At 40.3% G+C, this 19,938-nt stretch overlaps 2 protein-coding genes across 3 annotated transcripts; one reads left to right on the top strand and one right to left on the bottom strand.

The window, feature by feature from the left end:
* Nucleotides 1–1,149: 1,149 nt before the first annotated feature.
* On the bottom strand, nucleotides 1,150–2,167 carry LOC117668016 (uncharacterized). Its single transcript, XM_034421701.3, has one exon. The coding sequence runs from the start codon at nucleotides 1,862–1,864 to the stop codon at nucleotides 1,292–1,294; it is 573 nt and encodes a 190-aa protein (XP_034277592.1). The 5' UTR covers nucleotides 1,865–2,167; the 3' UTR covers nucleotides 1,150–1,291.
* A 6,222-nt stretch (nucleotides 2,168–8,389) lies between these two features.
* RACK1 (receptor for activated C kinase 1) lies at nucleotides 8,390–16,238 on the top strand. Of its 2 annotated transcripts, XM_034421692.3 has the most exons (9): nucleotides 8,455–8,697; nucleotides 9,518–9,605; nucleotides 10,811–10,982; nucleotides 11,412–11,559; nucleotides 12,178–12,273; nucleotides 12,893–13,003; nucleotides 13,912–14,052; nucleotides 14,668–14,778; nucleotides 16,102–16,238. In XM_034421692.3, exons 3-9 carry the CDS (start codon nucleotides 10,825–10,827, stop codon nucleotides 16,165–16,167), a joined length of 831 nt encoding a protein of 276 aa, XP_034277583.1. In that variant the 5' UTR covers nucleotides 8,455–8,697; nucleotides 9,518–9,605; nucleotides 10,811–10,824; the 3' UTR covers nucleotides 16,168–16,238. The 2 variants fall into 2 exon arrangements, with proteins under 2 accessions (XP_034277582.1, XP_034277583.1); XM_034421691.3 differs by lacking the exon at nucleotides 9,518–9,605 and having other exon boundaries at nucleotides 8,390–8,697.
* The last annotated feature ends 3,700 nt before the right edge of the window (nucleotides 16,239–19,938 follow it).

The following is a 19,938-nucleotide window of genomic DNA, read 5'->3' as shown; positions in this document are numbered from 1 at the left end:
TTGGACGGCCTGAAAGTGTGACGAAATCAAAATACTGCTTTGGCCAAGAGGGAGCGATGGCTACAGCCCCAAGCGCTTAAAAGGTCTTCTTGTGGCATAAAAGGTTCTTTTTAGAGCCATGTTTCAATAACCGAAGAGGGAATAATAAAGTTGCTTAATTATGACTAGAAATCTGGTTTGTGGGTTTCGATTAGTAATTTCCGCTTTCTGAATAGATAATAAAAAGCCGTTCTGCCAATCTGAAGGCGGATAGAATTAATTTTTTATAGTGTCTTCAGCAAATCCGTTTTGTCCACCTTCCTTGGAATTGTGTCAATGGCGGCTCGCGTTTTACTTTGACAGACTTGTTAACTAAAATATTTTAAGCTACATTGAGAATCCTCTCATATTTAACCCTAGTTAACGTTCTTAATCTCCATCTGCAAAATCGTGTCTTCAAGGATTTTGGAACTAAAATTTGTGTTAAAAGGGCTGCCAATTTTTAAACTGACAGAAAAGGCGTCAATAAGGGGCTATTGGAATAAAGTGCCTCAAATATGGCAACGTTATTTTGTTTGTCCTCTAATATAATCCATTTTAATTACTTCATAATCTTTAACCAGGTATCTAAACAAAGAAAGCAACCTATATTAAACATGAACGGGCCAAATGTGTTTTAGAGGAATAAAATATGCTTAACTTTAGATACCAAAATCATTGAAATAAGATCTCGATTTAGAAAGAATGAAACCGAGTTATTTTTCCTTTGATATTGGTGAGAAAAAAATTCACTTGACTACACTCCCAAAAAATGCTCTCTCCCATATTAATACTACATTCATAAAAATAAGCTTTGCTGCTAGCAAATGCATTTACTCATTGCAATAATTTTAGTATTCAACCTACCTGATTAATCAGCCAGTAACTATTATTTTTAAGTTCCATTCCTGTATTATAAATTCTATTTAACATGCTTGAGTTATACTGTAATCATAAAATCCTTCACCTATTTTTACCTGGCATTATAAGAAAATAGCGAGGCTTCCGAGAGGAAAAAAAAAGAACCGTAATTGTCATTTGACACAAGTTTCCTTTGCATAACCAAAGGCTACTAATTTTTTTTAAACCTCTCGATTTTTCCGAATACACTAAACTACTATTAAGCCGAGATCATTCAAAAAGAGTGTCGTTTACTGGTACTCTGCAAAAAAACCTGATCCGAAAATGTCATTAGCTCTTTCAGCGATTCCGGAGTGGCTCTTAAAAGAGCCTTTTGTACAGCTTTGTGTAGTTAGCAAAAGCGAGGACCTCGTTAACGAGCTTTCCCTGCAGGACGTTTGTTCACCTGACGTTTCCTTCCAGAGTTGGAAGGTTTACGACCCTGGAGACCTTTAGGTTTATGAACTGCGGGTTGTTTCTTTCGGGTCTTTTTAGGCTCCTTTTTCCCCTTGGCCGTTTTGACAGTCGCTTTTTTCGACTTCGGCGGCTGATTCTTGCCGAACTTGAAGGAGCCAGAAACACCACTGCCGGTGACACGGATCACCACCCCATTGGAGACCAAATTGCGCAGCTCCCTTTTGAGGCGGACGTTGTTCTTAGTCAGATTATACCCAGCTTCGATCAGAGCCTTTTTGAGAGCAGCCAGCGAGATACCTTTTCGGGAATTGCAAGCTTCTAAAACCTGAAGAATCAATTGCGAGAGAGAGCCCGAAACACGTTTCTTTTTCTCCGTCTCCTTCGTCGAAGTACTTGCGGTAGAAGTTTCAGCAGCAGTTCCCTGCCGCTTTTCGTGAACCATTCTCACGCTAGGCACCGAAAGCCCGTACTGAAAACTGTTGGGCAGGAGCTGTAAATATATACAGCCCTCGGTCTGACGTAACGACATAGAACGCCGCTGCTCTTTTCTGTTTCCTGAGGTAACTGTCGCACCGTAGGAGAGGACCTCGTAAAGTCAGTTTTCATTCAGGTCCACTTCTCCTCAGCATATCCAACAACCAATAGCATTCATGCCGTCTTTAAAAAATAACGTTTGATATCATTGCTATCTATTCGCTTGTTTCGAAAGGCTACCCGAGGTTTAGAAATTTGCGGGTTCCACCGCCTTCTCCTGCTTTTCTCTCCCAGGTGTAAGTAAAGAGGAGGTACGTTGCACTTGGTGGCGGCGGTAATATTCAGCCAGTTAGTTTACGTCACTATTGGACGGCTAGAATTGTCACGGAACTTGAAAGGCAGACTCATTCTGTCTGTCTCACTATGGAGAAAATAGGATAGGGACATTACGTTTTATGTTTTATTCTTCGTATCGCTAATCTCACCCTCCTGCGGTTTTCTCCTCAGTGAGAATGGTCCTGTTTGGTAAAAGAACAATTTTCAAGAATAGTGAGTTGCATAGGGTTGTAATCTAACAGCTGGATATTATCCATGTGTATTTAAGGATCAGATCCTACTATGGGTACAGGCTTGACACCTAAGAGCATAATTCTCTATACTTCACTGCAGTCAGTGGAGCTTATTCTTATTTTTTTTTATTTATTTTTATATGCCGCCCTTCTCCAGAGACTTAGGGCGGCTTACAATGCGTTAAGCCTTCATACTTCTGTATATTTTTATACAAAGTCAGCTTATTGCCCCCACAAACCGGGTCCTCTTTACCCACCTTAGAAAGGATGGAAGGCTGAGTCGACCTTGAGCCTGGTGAGAATTGAACTGGCAGTAATTGCAGGCAGCTGGATGTTAAATGCTGCCTTAGTAGGAGGCATTAGCCTCCCACTTAGGTAAATTAGCGCTAAAAGTATTTTCTAATATTTCACACATTCTGCATAAATTGTAGAGAAGATCGCATGGTATTGGACACACTTCTATGTTTTAAAAGCAGCATTTTATCCCATTTTCTGCAGAGGACAATTTATACTACAATTTATTGAGATGATCCAGAAAGTCAGATCCATTTGTGACAGGAAAACATACAGTAAAGTGGCTTATTTGTGACTTAGCCTTTTCTGTGGACCCAGTTGCTGTTTTATAATCAGTATTTTGATAATTGCAGTTTATCCAGTAAACATGCTTAAATCACAGATTAGCATGTTAATGATAGTTTAACGTCCTCTGCTCACAGGGAGAAGATAGATTAAAATATTCATATTCTGTATTTTATCAGTAATGACAGTTTTAATTACAGAAAAATTAATGAAGCAGTTTTTAACCGAAAGTTTTAATTTGTGCAGCCTCAAACTCAATAAACTATATATGAAGAAATATAAAATACCTAAAAATAATGTTTTAAACTGATGGCTAACTCATTTTTATTTGGTGCCTACGTATATCCACTTAACAAAATCTGATATCTGAGTTGCTACTACCAATATATGTCTATGGAGAGTCTCAGTCATCCAGTTCATGATTGTCCCGAAGGTGCTTTTTCAAGAGACAACTGGACTTTTTGTTTTTCCTTTAAAATGTTTACTTTCTCATCCAAGAAGCTTCTTCAGTTCTGACTACCAATATATTTCTCTCTTGGTTTTTACAAAATGACATTGACAATGCCTAATTTTGGAAGAGCAGACATTCCTTTGAATGCTATTAAATGACACTGACATAAAATAACAATGCATAAAAATTAATCAATATTGAGTAAATATGTAGGAAATTAACATCAACATTCAAAAGGGTAATTAGACATTTTTGAGTAGCACAATTTTATTTCAGACCTATAGTATATAATGCTGATACCCAAGAGCGCAAACATACATGTATTCTATGTTAACCAATATTCAAGCAAACTCTGATCTATTCCAAAATATTTCAGTGATAATATGAAGTTATGTTTCAAAAGGAAGATTGAAAGATTGAAAATAATAACCTTAAATAAAGCCCAAGTATCTGTCCCTCGGTTTATGTTGTTATACAATGACAAAAGTCTATGTGTCTCTTTTCCCTTACTATTTCCAACTCTTTTACCCCTTGCAAATCATTTTCTCTTGTTAAAATGAAGTCATCTGTCAGTCTAATGTCAACCATAGTGTTTGAAAGCTCTATATTCTATAAGCTCAACATTAGTTTTTCTAGATTTTCAGATAATGAAATGTCTAAACATAATGGGCATCATTTCAAAAACTATGATTAAACAAAATAGAAAGATGTTTTGAACAAAAAGGGACCCCAAAATAATAGCCTAAGTCTGACTAGAACTAAACTCATATTCAACTTCTTCACAAACATGGATCTCTAAATACTGTTGGACTACAACTGACATCATTCTGGAAATGTTTTAATTGAAACTTAAAATCTAAAATCTACTAACATGTTATTTCAACTCCATACATTCCTACTGATTTCAAATTTTGTAGCATTTACTCCAAGGTGGGTATAAGATTGCAGACTTATACTTTCCCAAACAAAATTATGAGAAATGAATATATGATATATAAATACACCCTAAGTTTTTAATTACATTTGACCATAAGAAATAATAAATGGAAGCTTAAATACCTGGCACATCTTTTTGTAGATCAATCCTTACACTGCATTACACTCTTGGGTATATACACATATGCCTGAGTTCAAACAAGGGATCTTTTGTTTGTGAGCTGAACTCAGCGATGAAATGCACTTACCTTCGCTACCTATTCGGGAATGTGAGCCCGCACACCTCTTCTGCGCATGCGTAGAGGGTCAAAAATGGGATGTAATATCCCGGCAGGTAGACAGACCCTCCCGCCGCCGGCGCTACCGGTTCACACGAGCCGGATAGATTCGGTCGGATTTCACTGCTGGGTGAACTGCTACACTACAGAAACTCAATGCTGTGTGTGGTGAGCTGCTCTGGCTGATAAGAAGAGCATGGAAGAAATCCCACAACTCAGCAGAAGTTTTCTTGAACTGAATCACTTTACCAGAGCTACAGTGGTGGATGCTCACAGGAATGCTGTACTGAGTAGTGGGTACTTTGAAAATAATTTGGAAGAAACAGTTGAGATTCCACCCAAGTCTGATGGCACCTCTCTCCACTTCTTCTCTGGAGCAGCACAACCCTTTTCAGGTTGAGGAACAAAAGCCTGGACACCTTAACTTCAATCAGTGAATTTCTTAAAAAGAGCATCTGCTTTTCAGGCTTGTGCAGAAGCCCAGGCCTTCCCCTCCCAAGTCAAACTTCAATAATGGACAACAAGCTCCCAAATTTAAGACAGGAGTGCTGCTGCCTGTTTTCCACATTTACCAAGATAGATAAATCTATTTTAGTAGGTATAGGCAATTTATAATGAAAAATTTCTAATCTGCCTGTTACCGGTTTTAAAAAGTAGAAGAAACAGGTCTACTCCATTAATAAAAATATCAGTGTTTAGCACTGATGTTACCTAGTTAGGGTAATGAAACGTCTACCAAAAAACAAAACCCAACTTCAGAACCAAGGACTCCTCATTTCAATTCGGTGTTATATTTTCCTTTATTAATATTGCTATTGTTTTGGGTTTTTTTCACCTCAGGATTGTTGTGAAAATAGGAAGAGGAAGGTGTATTATGTATATAGGCCGCCTTGAGTTGTAAAAAAATAAAATTAGGGTAAAATAAATAAATTATAAGCAAGGTTATAAAGTAAATTATGTGCAAGTGGATGTCAACTCTTAGAGACCAAATAGTTTTCCTCAACTATACTTCAAAAACGTTACATAATAACAGAGTTGGAAGGGAAGGGACCTTGGAGGTCTTCTAGTCCAACCTCCTGCTCAGGCAGGAAACCCTACACCATTTCAGACAAATGGCTGTCCAATCTCTTCTTAAAAATTACCAGTGTTGGAGCATTCACAACTTCTGGAGGAAAGTTGTTCCACTGATAGTTCTGTCAAATGGGAACACTTCAACGTTTTCCTGGAGAAATAATTCAGGTATAAGTATAAACTATAATATAATATTATATATATATAATATATATATATATGTATGTAGGTCTTTGGTTATTCGGGTCTTCTCCCACGTAAAATTGGAAGTTTTGCTCCTGGAAGCACGAAGCCGAGAACACCAGCCTGAAGATGACGAATGAGACTTCGTCGAAACGTCGCCAAGACACTTCCAATTTTACGTGGGAGAAGACCCGAATAACCAAAGACCTACATACAAACACCCGCGAAAACCTGAGAAAACAAATATATATATATATATATATATATATATATATATATATATATATATAGTATATATAGTATATATAGTATATATAGTATATATATATAACTATTATATTTATTTATTAACAACAAAAAATATAACACCCCCACTGGCAGTTAAAAGGAAGAAACAGCTGCGATCACACATTGCTCCTAGAAGCACGAAGCCGAAAACACCAGCCTGAAGATGACGAATGAGACTTCGTCGAAACATCGCCAAGACACTTCCAATTTTACACAGGAGAAAACCCGAATAACCAAACACCTACAAATACAATATTTTATATATGTATGTATGTATGTATGTATGTATGTATGTATATCTTTGCTGTTTTATTTGTTTTTCTTTCTTTTTCGTAGGTTTTATGTGTATTTCTCTTTAGCCAGGTTCTACCTACGTAAACCAAGATATTATGCAGCCCTAGTTCAGTGAAATCACAATTCACTAGTTTCTGGGCTTTTTTTCTTCTGGCAGCCAGCAGACCCTTTGCTGCCCATTGGGAGACTAAGATAGATCTATTTCGGCCTTATAAGGCCTTATCAGTTAGCCACACCCTCATCTCATGTATCCTCCCTGTAAAGGTACAATATTTGTATTTCTTTCTTTTTCGTAGGTTTTATGTGTATTTCTCTTTAGCCAGGTTCTACCTACGTAAACCAAGATATTATGCAGCCCTAGTTCAGTGAAATCACAATTCACTAGTTTCTGGGCTTTTTTTCTTCTACGAAAAAAAGATATATATATTGTATAACTATAAACATGGATATGAGTACAGGTAATGAGTACAAATAAATGGGACAGTGGGACAAGGACGGTAGGCACGCTGGTGCGCTTATACACACCTCCTTATGGACTTCTTAGGAATGGGGTGAGGTCCATGGTAGACAGTTTAATAACAGAATGTGGGATTCCACCAGGGGTGAAATGCTCCCAGATCGGGCCAGATTGCCCAGTCCAGTAGCGATCTTGGTCGTTGGTTCAGCGATCTGGTAGTGATGGCGGAGCAAAACTCCGCCTACCCGCCCAGGTGTCATTACTTCCTGGTTTAAACCAGGAAGTTTTTTTTTTTACCTTCTGCACATGCGCATGCACAGGTCTGCTTGTGCACGTGACACACATGCATGTGCACTTCCGAACCGGTAAGGAAGGTAAGTAGATTTCACCCCTGGGTGCCACCATCAGAAAGTCCGTCAGCTATTTTATGTTTGAAGGTACCTGTGGATTTTAATGACCTTAGACTAGATTGCAAATCCTCTTTGAGCATTACTTCTGAACCAACATAGATTAAATCTATAAGGTAAAGGTTCCCCTAGCACATGTGTGCTAGTCGTTCCTGACTCTAGGGGGTGGTGCTTATCTCCGTTTCAAAGCCGAAGAGCCAGCGCTGTCCGAAGACGTCTCCGTTGTCATGTGGCAGGCATGACTAAACACCAAAGGCGCACGGAACACTCTTACTTTCCCACCAATGGTGGTCCCTATTTTTCTACTTGCATTTTTACGTGCTTTCGAACTGCTAGGTTGGCAGAAGCTGGGACAAGTAACGGGAGCTCACCCCGTTACGCAGCACTAGAGATCCAAACCAGTGTTGGGTGTTCTGGCCTCCAAATGGAGGCGTGGGTTCAAATCCCATTTCTGACATAATCCTTTAGGGGCGGGCATAAGCGCACCAGCGTGCCTACCATCCCTGTCCTAATGTTCCCTTTTATCCGTATCCATTTCATGTATTCATAGTTATGTTTATACTTACATCTGTTATCTAATACATGCTTGACGAAAATAAAAAATAAATAAATAAATAAACAACGCTATTTGAAGAGATGAACTTTTTGAGAAGCTTTGTCTCCCTGCCCCAATGGAGAACTCTCTTCAAAATTAGCCCTCCTAAATTTCTGTCCCTAAACTGGGAAGGAACAAACAATAACTTTTTCCGCAGCAGGAAATTTCCCGAAGTTTTGCCTTCCAGTTACAATTACAGTATTTTATACTGTTAAGGGTTCCTAAGAGGCGATCAAAATCTCGCCACAGGCGGAGAAATTCTTCCTCAAACATCGCGATAAGTGAGATTGTCGCGCGCTAAGCATCCGACTACGACTTTTATAGGCTTTATAGGAAATCAAGTCAACCGCTACCGGTTGATAAATCAAATATACTGACGTACACATTTTTGACTAATTGTGAAGCATTAGGTTTTTTTTGCTAATAATGGAGTATCTCTTAGAAACTGTTTTTATAAAATTTTCCAGCAGGCGATCTCTGGAGGCAGCCATATTGTACGGTCCCGGCAGCCGGAGCGCGTGAAAAGAAACCATTTCCGCTTCCGGAAGACGCGGCTTCTTCCTTTCTCTCTCTAGGCCTGGGCGAGTTGGCAGGTCCTGGCGAAGGGCCTCCGCTGAATCCGACGCCATCCTCCGTCCGCCGCGGGAGCTCGAGGTCTCTCAGCCGCCGCCATGACGGAGCAGATGACCCTGCGTGGTACCCTAAAGGGCCACAACGGCTGGGTGACTCAGATCGCCACCACCCCACAATTTCCAGACATGATCCTCTCCGCCTCACGCGGTAAGGTGGAGCAAGACGGGCCAGTCCACTTGGTGGGGCAGAGGGGGGGGTGGCCCAAAGAATAGACTGGGATAAACCATGACGGGGAAGAAACCGTGAAAGATACAATTTTTTTGCATGGGCGATCAGCGAGGCCAATATGGATTGCACGACTTGGTGAATCGGTTTTCTTTTTGGAGAAAACTGTTCGGGGTCGGTTAGAGGCAATTTAGAGGAGAAATCATGGTGTCTTAAGAATGGGAAGATAGGAAGAGGATTACAACAATATTTGAATAATTATTGGAGGGTGTTGAGTTCAAAATGCGGGATGGTTGCAAAATCTTAGGGAAGAGACATCCGTCCCAATGATTACATCTGACATTGTCTACTGATCTTTTCAATGAGATCTGAAGACACGTCCTGCAATTATGATGGGACAGGAGAGGATCAAGAAAGAAAATGGAAGTTTTTGTTAGGGTTTTGTTCGCTCAACATTCAAAGCAGCATGCTTAAACTCTAGCAGTGGCCCACAATTCAGGAAGATGTGGCTGTTAGAAATCTTAGGTTTTGTGCATTAGTGCAGGGAGCAAAGATTTCGGGCTTACAAAGCATTTTTTTAAAGTTGGAATTCCAAGGGGTATCAGCAAAATCCGGATGTGAAATGGTGAGCCAGGTAAGCCTGAGCATGTGCTTAGACCTAGTAATTTGTGATCATGTGCAGAACTGTACCAACAACAATTTTCATGGACAAATCTGTTCCAGATGTCCCCCCCCCAAAAAAAACCCAAGTCTTATATAGTAACTTTCTTAGTGGTTTGCTATAGAAAGCTTTATTTTCCAGTTCTAGCAATTATCAAACAACTGGGATCACAAGTGTTTACTGAGATCACCGTGTCTATTGTCCTGTCCTGGATTACAGGAAAACTCCAGTGAGTATTTCATATTAGGCAACTCTATTTTAGGGTAACTCATTTCTCGCTTGAGAGCAGCTGAAATTACATCCTTGGAGGATTTATGATATTGATGCCTCTCCACCAACAAAAGGACTCTAGCCTCTTTGACATTAGGTTATAGCAGTGTTTCTCAGCCTTGATGGCTTGAAAATGTGTGGACTTTAACTCCCAGAATTCTCCAGGCTGGGGAATGATGGGAATTGACTGATCCACACATTTTTGAAGTAGACATGGTTGAGAAATCACTCTGTTATATAGTGCCCAAGAAGCAGAGATGATAATTATTCATAACCCCCTTAAGCATCAAACCTTGCTCAGTGACTTTGGGACAGTCACTCTCTCAGCTCAACGCATCCCATGGGTTTGTTGTGGAGAAAATAGGTTGCTGGAAAAATTAGATGGGTTGCCACCTTAAGTTGTATATTTCAAAAAGCTGGATAAAAATAAAGTAACAAGTTTAGAAAGCTGCAACGATGGAAGTCCAAAAAACTGCTATTGAGGGTGTATTTCTATGTTTTTATAATGCACAAGTAGATGATGAAAAAGGGGACACTTACGCTGCAGTGTAAGGAATGAGAGTTTCTTCTGTCCTGGATGTTAAGTTTGCTGATTGAATAAGTAGGGATGTGCAAAGACTTTTGAATATGAAAGTCCTTGATTAATTGATGTTGAAAATGCGATCAAGATAGCTCTATTTAGAAAATTCCTAAATGGTTAATGTGACACCATTTTTAGTTGAAGATGCTTACTTTTAGAAGGAAAATTTTGGCAGATGTCTTGTGTTTTATCAACCTTGCCCATTTTAGGATTTGTGGATTTCAACTCCACAGCCAACCATGCCCCAAACCAATTCTGGAAGCTGAACTCCACACATCAAGGCTGAGAAAGACTGGTGTAAAATATGTTGTGTGATGACTTATCATATATGTAGAATATACTTCTACATCAAAGGGTTAACTTCCCCTTCAATGGGTTGAAACTAAAACCGCTGTACTAGCAACTTGAGCTGTGGAGTTCACATGGGCTTTGTCATTACCCTGAGAATTAAGCTTGGGAACAGGATGGCATTCAGGACTGTAGATACAGAAGGTTGTGGTGTGGGAATCAGTTGTTTTGCTTTTGTGGGCATTTTCCTGGTTTGAGATTTAATATAAGGAGTAACCTTTTGTGTCCTCTTACAGATAAGACCATCATCATGTGGAAGTTAACAAGAGACGAAACTAACTATGGGATTCCCCAGCGAGCCCTACGAGGCCACTCTCACTTTGTGAGTGATGTGGTCATCTCTTCAGATGGGCAGTTTGCCCTCTCCGGCTCTTGGGATGGCACCCTGCGCCTCTGGGATCTTACTACGTGAGTGCAAGTTGTAAATAAAAATGGCTTCTGTGTTTCAGGAGGGGATAATTTGCTTCCTGTGAACTTCTTGATTTCTATTTTCTGATTGCTTCCTGCACTCCCAGTAATTAAATCTGATAGTACATATCTAAAGACTCCACTCAGCTTCACTGATATATTTTGCCATTGTAGCAATAGGAAAAAATAATTTCGGTTTGTTTTGAAGACTATATATGTTGCATAATTCAAGTGCTAAGTAGCCTGAAATGAATACTGGTCCAATGTACTGATAATAAATTAAAACCCCTAGGGATGAGTTCACTTAGGACAGGTTTGCTCTTAATAGCGAAATGGTGAAGAACAGAAAGAAGTTTTGTGTATCAAGAGCTCCTCTTCTAGCACATTCCGGTGCAAGGAAATAAAAGTGTCAAATCGACTTCCTTTCAGAGGCACGACCACTCGTCGTTTTGTGGGCCATACCAAGGACGTACTGAGTGTGGCCTTCTCTTCCGACAACCGCCAGATCGTCTCAGGTTCCAGGGACAAAACCATCAAACTCTGGAACACCCTAGGTGTCTGCAAGTACACTGTGCAAGTAAGCCTCTTCTTCCAGTTCTTGGATTGGATGCTGTTAACGCTCACTTAATGTGACAGTCTTTAAATTAGGTGACACTGAAGTTGGTCTTAGATACATTTACTATTGGCTCATGACCATGTCTGACCTGTAAAGCACCAAAAAAGAAAAAAAAAGAAAAGCTGTTAATAGAAACAGATCTATCCAATGCAAGATCAACCAAGCGAAGTCGCCTCAAAGGCAGCTTTGGTTCTCTGCAATATATCCTAGGGAGGAGAAATTTCATTGGCATTTAAGTGGGCTGTTTTTGGAGAAGAAGTGTGATGCTTTCAGTTAATTTTCAGTCATCTTTTAGTTAATATTTCGGTAGTGTTATATTCACTAGAATTTCATAGGTAAAGACGTGTTACTACTCGAGGAATGTATTTGTTATAAATTTCTACCACACAGAGAAGGTAGGAATTTGCAGGGATAAATGTAATGGGAAGAGAATGTGGAAATACAATTACTTGATAAGACACATAGTTTAAAATAATGAAACAGGTGGAGTTATTTTAAAAGCGATAACTTTGTTACATTGCTAGTGAACTAGCACCAAAGGATTGTTTTTCCATCCTGCTCTTTTTCTCTCTCCCATAGGACGAAAGCCACTCTGAGTGGGTGTCTTGTGTACGCTTCTCCCCCAACAGCAGCAACCCCATCATTGTTTCCTGTGGCTGGGACAAGTTGGTTAAGGTGAGGGGAATTTTTGCCTCGGATCTTCAGCCAGTACTCCTTTTATTTGGGGTATCCCCTCTCCAACCCATGAAATCGTGAAAGAGATTCCTTGCAGATTTATAAACAGTGTAGAATCTCTTAACTTCATCTGTTATATATCAGAGAAGGGAAGCTGGAAACAAACAGGTGGGAGAGTACAATGATCTTATAAATCTATCAGATCTATTGAAGAGGTACTCTTGAAAAAAGCAAAAATTTAAAAATAATAGCATGTTCCATTATCCTCCAGCAGTAAATGTTTACAGATTCTCCTTTGTTAACCTTAAATAGATTTGAAACTATTTTTGGGGTGCGATTTTCTTCACTTGAATGTTACCTTGGAAGATGCTGCAATTTTTTTTTTCATGAAGACACCAAAACATTTTACCTACTGACAGGCATTTATATTTCTTAAATGCATATGCTACCCATTGTATTGTTGCAGCAACTCTGGGTGGCTTACAAAATATTAAAAAGACAATGCAGAATGATTAAAATTAATAAAGGTTGAAAATATACGTCATGTCTGCTATCTAGCATTTGCACTTTATGCCTTGAAATATGAATAAACCTTCCTTATATTTGCTCCAACCTGTAGGTCTGGAACTTGGCCAATTGCAAGCTGAAGACTAACCACATTGGGCACACTGGTTACCTGAACACAGTGACTGTCTCTCCTGATGGGTCGTTGTGTGCTTCCGGTGGCAAGGTAAGTGAGTCTGGTGATTTAAAAGACCATCTTGTTTTCTCCTTTTTTCCAATTTTTAAAAATGGGAATTGTAATGCAATTTGGTTAGACAGATACTTTCTGCAGAGAAGAAGAATCTGGCTAGAACTGACAGCCTGTTCCTCTTTGACTCTGGAAATGTAAGGAGAAAGTACTCCTCCCAATATTTTTAATTGCATCCTTAGAATAGATGTCTGCAATTATTGGCTCAGACGCTGAATCCCTTAAGAGAGAGATTTAGGTCTTCACTTGGACCAATTCATTTCTTTCCCTTAACAAAGAAAGAGGAATCCTCATTGATGTAGCTCAGTCTGCCATCACATTTTAATTCTTGTGAATAATTATTTTTAGTATGATAGTGGTCTTAGAATGAGCAGCGAGAACCACCTCCTAGCTAAGAATAGTGAGGGATCAAAACTAGTTTCTTGGGTTCTTCTTTGGTAATGATTTTCTTAGAAAGGGATATTTTGGGTATAGGGTACCTTGTCTTTAAGAGGGCAGGGGGAAGGCTGGGAATTAGTGATTTGCAAAGTCTCTGACATTTTTCATCCTAGCTGTTTTCTTGGTGGTTGAGGGTTACAGGAAATCTGGCTCAGCTGTGATGAAACACACGAGCGCCATCTGACTCCCATGCAGATAATCCACACTCTTGTTTCTGAGCTGCCCAAATTCCCTCTTAGCATCAGAGGGAATTTTTCAAGGGTTATTGTTTTATGAGGGGGGATTATATGATGTGTGGTGAACAGCTTTATTTCTGAACGTGCGTTTTGAATCTTTAAATGGATTATATGATGGTTAAATTTTAGAGAAGCATTAGAAAGTTTATAAAGAAGGAAGAAGAACGATTAGTTGAAGTGGGCTCTATCTCTTGACTTTTTTCTCCATTCTAGGATGGGCAGGCAATGCTGTGGGACTTGAACGAAGGCAAGCACCTTTACACACTGGATGGTGGGGACATCATCAATGCCTTATGCTTCAGCCCAAACCGCTACTGGCTGTGTGCTGCCACTGGTCCCAGCATCAAGATATGGGTATGTTGAAACAGCCAAAATGTTCTAAATGCTGTGAAAAGAACAGTTACGACAACTCCTGGTCGATGTTTCAAAGTAATAAATACGAAGCAGAAGGCCAAAAAAACACCGTTGGAACTTTAATTTTAACATTAATAGAAGATTTTTCCTTCTGGAACACTTAGTGTCATATTCAGAGAGATATCTATGTCTCTCTCCGATGTCTGTAGACTTTTATTTGTCATACCAGTTCCAAGAGTGTTGTAAATTTTGTCCCAGGCTTAGAAATTGGACACATAGTGGGAACAACTAGAGAAGAATGGGAAGGAAGGATTATCAGAGGACATGGGCATACCAGAATAGATACTTAATTTTTGTTGATGATGGGGAAAGCCATCTCTTGAGTTAGCATTGTATGTTTCTGACCTATCTATGTAACTATGTTGTCTGTTCAGTAGCTTAAGGGCAAGGAGTTGTGTTTTTGCTGTGATGAAACACACAATGCCATCTGACATTACTTCCCATGTGGAAAACCAGAGGCTGTTTCTGAGCCCATTGCTCTCAGTATAGTTGGAAATTGAGGGAGGCCAGGGTTTCCTATCTTTGATATCTGTCTCCATTCTTATTTTCTCACAGGATCTGGAAGGTAAAATCATTGTGGATGAGCTCAAACAGGAAGTGATCACCACCAGCAGCAAGGCAGAACCCCCTCAGTGCACCTCATTGGCCTGGTCTGCTGATGGGCAGGTAAGATATGAGAATCCCAGCAGCCTCTGGGGAACCATCTAATTGCCTTCTCCACTAGGCGAGGCTTGACCAACAACTGGACCTTTGAGTTGGGAACTTGCACGCAAGGATCTTGCAGCATGGTTCTCTTTGAAAGGGAATCATTCAAGGGACGGGGTGTTGTTGGGAATAAAAATCCCAGATGCTTGGTCTCTGCATTCCTAAATCATTGGTATGCTTTCTATGATTAAGTAAATAAAATCATTGAGTTTATCATTGAGCAAGGATTGAAATCATGAGCATGCTTACCTTGTATGCAAAAACTTCGTTACCCAGGAAGATGCGAGAGCAGAGTGCTTTGGTTAGAATGTCTTGTCTTATTGGGAGGGAATTGCAAATGTCAGGAATAACTGAGAGCACTAACAGCATGCAGCTGTTGATGTAGATGAGAGGTGGGGAAAGATGTCTCCTTTATGACTTGTGGACTTCAACTCCCAGAATTCCTGCGCCAGCAAGTCCACAAGCATGGCTGGCTCAGGAATTCTGGGAATTGTAGTCCACAAGTCATAAAAGGGCTATCGGTCCCCATCCCTGAGGTAGACAAATGGGCAGTTTTAGTGTTTCCCTTAGTTTTGGATGCGTTATGTTTTAAGAGATGAGTGGGGGAGCTAGACCTCAAGAAACATCCAGGATATTGTAGACTGCCAATCCACAGGAGCGTTTAACACACACGATGCAGATTACAGGTTGTGTTTGTTTTTATTCTCACTTTCAACTCTTCTTAAGAAAGAGGAAGGATTGCACTTTTATTCCCCCCAAAATCCTTCCTTCAAACTGAGCCTTGGTAGTACAGCGGTCTAAGGCACCCTGTTATTAAGCTGGTTATTAAGACCAGCTGCCTGCAATTACTGCAGGTTCGAATCTCGCCAAGGCTCAAGGTTGACTCAGCCTTCCATCCTTTCTAAGGTAGGTAAAATGAGGACCCAGATTGTGGGGGCAATAAGCTGACTTTGTATAAATATACAAAAGTATGAAGGCTATTGCTGAGCACATTGTAAGCCGCCCTGAGTCTCCGGAGAAGGGTGGTATATAAATCAAATTTAAAACAAAAAACCAAAACTGAAGTCACTTCTTTTAGGTTTAAATAATGTGTCCTAGTGTATTCTCTGACTCATTTTGCTGGGCTTAGCACAAGCAGTTGATGCACAACATCTGCATGAAAAGGGATTTAACGTTGCTGAGTACCACAAGGATGCTAAATCAGCCCTTCATTTCATCATTTAGCCTTCTTCCTCCTTATCCTTTCGTTAACATTGTTTTTTTTCTCTTTCCCTCTCCTTTCAGACTCTATTTGCTGGCTACACAGATAACCTGGTTCGTGTCTGGCAAGTCACTATTGGGACCAGATGAGAGAGCGCAGTTTTTGACCCACAAGACATAAACTATTATGTACAAAGCATTCAATTAAAAAGAAACAAGGATTTGTGTGCTGGAAGTGACGTGCTTTTAATAGGGAACTTCACATCCAACATTTATTTCCTTTTTCCCCGCAGAGGTAGTTTTTTTGGCTGATCCTTACTGTATTTTGGAAGATCTGAAGGATCAATAGGGACAGATCATCATGGAGGAAATTCCATGTCTTCCCCAAAATTTGATACTGACTTGATGGCACATAATCACTGTATTAATGTTTGCTTGAATAAGGCTTTGTATTTACTATTGCAGTGGTCCTGAAAGGCGTGAATGGTAAAACCAGATCTGCAAGACAAAGGTCTGCCCGCTTTTTATATGTGTTTGGTTTCTCACACACATACAAAAAGAGTGACAGATAATCATTTTGCCATTTTATGAAAGTGTTGGGATTGTACAGACACCTTTATTCACCACCATTGTTATCCCTACAGTTGGGGAGACAACCCTCAAATCTTTTAAAGAGTGTTCAAGCTCCAAGCTAATGTAAAAAGTTCAGCAAAATAAATGAATGTTAACAGCAGTTTAAAAAGGGCAAAGGACTGTTTAGATATAATTAGGGGGAAAAAATTCATTTTACAATCCTTTAATTCCTTTATTTGGGGTGGAGTTGGGAGCAATGTTTACTGACCAGATGTCCTTCCTGATGCCCATGGGGAGTCCACAGCAGCTTATTTTCTCTTTGCTGCCTGAGAAACATCTGCCAGGACTACCTAGGACTCAACCTTACGAGTAGGAGGTGAGCATCTTCACCTCTAGACCATCCTAGATACTATTAGGAAATAGTATCTATTACAGAGGATAAGTGGACAAATAGCCTTGATTTTTCTAGACATGTCATACTCTCACATTTTCAGTGCTTTTAAAAGCAATTGCAATCTGAGAAGATACATCCTAAGGGCTTGGGTGCACTTTTTCTCCAAGGTGTTTTTTATAAGAGCAGAGGGCCTCCAACAATAACTGCTACTACCTACCTACCCTGCTAAAGAGAAGTAACATCTGTTCCTGCTAAAAGAGAAGGTTGCTTTGATAGCAGATACTGTTCAGAGCTCCACTGCTTTTCTCACTTCTCCCCACACAAGCTGGGACCGATTAGACGAAACTATTGATGTCACCTAGAAAACAAGAGAGCACCAAGGACCCCACAGTTCAAACTTGAGCTACAAATGTTCTATTAGCAGATGAAATGTAGTTAACCTTGGGTAATCATAAAATTAGGATTGGTACTGGCCAAGTACCAGGATGATACAAAGTGGTAAGCTAGAATACGAAGTTGGCAGGGGTTGGAAGGTTGGGAAATGCAGACGGCAGCAGTAGCAAATCTTATGTATTAAACAAGAAAATTCTTGTGACTAAAGGAATCAGGCTTGACTTGAAGGAGTCTACTGGTGGCTGGAGAGGATGCATAGATAATTTGGTACAGGATTTCCCTCCTTTCCCCATCTTTTTCTGTAGCTGCAATCGGATCCTGGCTACAATCATGGGATGGGGTCCAATTGAACCAAGCAACCCTCACTGACCTGCAGTCAGGCCTGTAGAGTCCCTGCAAATGCCCAAGGACCCGCCAGTTCCTCCCATGCAGGCAGTTTCTCCAAGGAAAAGACCAGAACCAGAATGTTGGCTGCTTGCTCTGGTGCCATCCGATGCCCACCCCGATGCAGTTTTTTTTTTTTTTAAACATTGAGAAAAGCTCCTTAATAATAAGGGCCATTTAATGGTAGCACCCATTCCCTGGGAATAAGGAGGCCTCCCTTTCATTTCAAGCAGGGATTGGAGAGTCTTTTGAGCCAAATGATTAACTTCCGGGGGCTTCGGTTCAATGGCCAGAATGTCAGGATCCCCCTGACTCCAGGAGGATTCGAGCCCTCGGGATATCAATCCAAAGTACAAGAGCCTAAACCCACTGAATTTCTTTCCTGGGTGGGGGGCAGTGCAAGGCTGAAATCAGCTCAGTAATCCTTCACATTGACTTCTCTGCTTCCCTTCTATTCCAGTTTTCTTTTTCATATATTTGCACATTTCCCACTACTATGCTCTTCACTCCCCCACCCCCCAGAAATCATTACAGCAGTGCTCATTTGTCTCCTAACGGCTTATTTGATCCAGATTCCATTATTTCTATTTTCTCTTATATAAAGCCATATTTTTTGTAGTCCACTTTACGGTCCATTTCTCTCCCCCCCCCCAATTTAATCTTTTTGATATAAAATAATAGTCAAAAAATCTTTAACTACATCATCCTAATAAAAAGAATCCAATAAACAGTTGCACTTGAGTGTGCAAATCTACCAACCCCTGACGAGTATGGGCAAGGGTAATGAAACTAGTAGCTCACTTCCATTACAAGAGCCAGATCCTGATTCTTCAAGAGGACACATGCTATCATGAAATTAAATTCCAAGGGGTGTTTTGTAAACTTGTGAACAAAACATTCCCTCTCAAAAGTTTGCTAAGGTAGCGCATCTTCCCAAAAGGCTACTTCAAGGGGCTCCCTGGGGTTATCTTGAATACACGGGAAGAGAAATGTTGTGGTCCACTAGCAACCTGTGGAGCTGGAGTCGGAGTGAGGGAGGACCATGGGCCACTCCTGGAGTCTGGGGAAGGCCTGGACGAGGGCTCTGTGTCGGAGGCAGAGATGGGACCAGCAGAATCGGACAGCAGAGGAAGAGGAAGAGCCTGTTCCTAGTGCATGCATGTGCAGAGCTGCCAGAAGGCAAGAGCAGCTAAAGCAAAAGGGGCGACTCAGAAGTAAGGCCAGGAGATGATTGGCTCCTCCCATAAGGCTTAAAAGAGCAGCAAAGGGTCTTGGGAAAGGTTTTTCTATTGTTCTGACTTAGATGGAAGTTCAGAGCACATTTTATGACCGATTCATGCAAAACTCCACGTAATCCCAAGGGGTTCACATACTTTTTCTTGCAACTGTAGGTTTGAGACTAATTGTGTCTTGTAATGACTTAGTGAGCCTAGGTCACAACAAGAAGACTACACTGCACTGAAATTAGCAGTGAGCAAAAAAATATGCAGAAAGCCTTTGGAGCAACTGTTGAAAGAACATTGGAATAAATAACTACAATGCAGTGACAAAGGACCTATCAGTTTGGCCTTGTTCTTTTCACCTATGGAGTTCTCTGCACTTACATAAAACTATGGAAGTGAGTCCTCTTTCCACATAGGGGCAGGTGGGAGGATTTTCTATTACAGAAAATCTTCATGGTAAATGTATGTCCCAATCCTTTTTTATAAAGCATATAATGGTGATATGAATACTTTCTGATTAGATTTAGGATATGAGTTTTGAACTTAATACACTGTCCAACATATCAAAATATTTGATGGCTTCATTAAAGAGATACGGATTTACTTGTGAGACAACCTAACACTGATCACATTTAACACCATAAACAACTGTGTGTATTTTGAGATTCATACATTCAATGAGTGGATCGGATTTACATGTAGACTAGAAATAAGGAGGAATTTCCTGACAGAACAATCAATCAATGGAGCAGAGAAATTTTCAAGAAAAGATTGGACAACCAATTGTCCAGGATGGAGTAAGGACTCCTGCCTTGGGCAGGAGGTTGGACTAGAAGGCCTCCAAGGACCATTCTAGTCGATATTTTGCTCGGTGCAATTGAAAAAATACTTGCCCTTGTCTGGGATTTGCCCGGTAGGTGAATGATCAAACCTGTTCCAGAGACTCAGCTCTAC

Source organism: Pantherophis guttatus, chromosome 2 (genome assembly GCF_059756535.1).
Source record: "Pantherophis guttatus breed Tessera chromosome 2, ASM5975653v1, whole genome shotgun sequence".
NCBI classification, from domain to species: Eukaryota; Metazoa; Chordata; class Lepidosauria; order Squamata; family Colubridae; genus Pantherophis; species Pantherophis guttatus.
This window is presented reverse-complemented; position numbering and strand designations above follow the sequence as displayed.

What these genes read in the sequence shown, in the direction of transcription:
- LOC117668016 (XM_034421701.3), bottom strand. Translation starts at nt 1,864, where the DNA reads ATGTCGTTACGTCAGACCGAGGGCTGTATATATTTACAGCTCCTGCCC.
- RACK1 (XM_034421691.3), top strand. Translation starts at nt 8,589, where the DNA reads ATGACGGAGCAGATGACCCTGCGTGGTACCCTAAAGGGCCACAACGGC. An exon ending in GCTGGGACAAGTTGGTTAAG is followed by an intron (nt 12,274 to 12,892) that starts GTGAGGGGAATT and finishes TCCAACCTGTAG; the next exon opens with GTCTGGAACTTGGCCAATTG. An exon ending in CCTGGTCTGCTGATGGGCAG is followed by an intron (nt 14,779 to 16,101) that starts GTAAGATATGAG and finishes CTCTCCTTTCAG; the next exon opens with ACTCTATTTGCTGGCTACAC.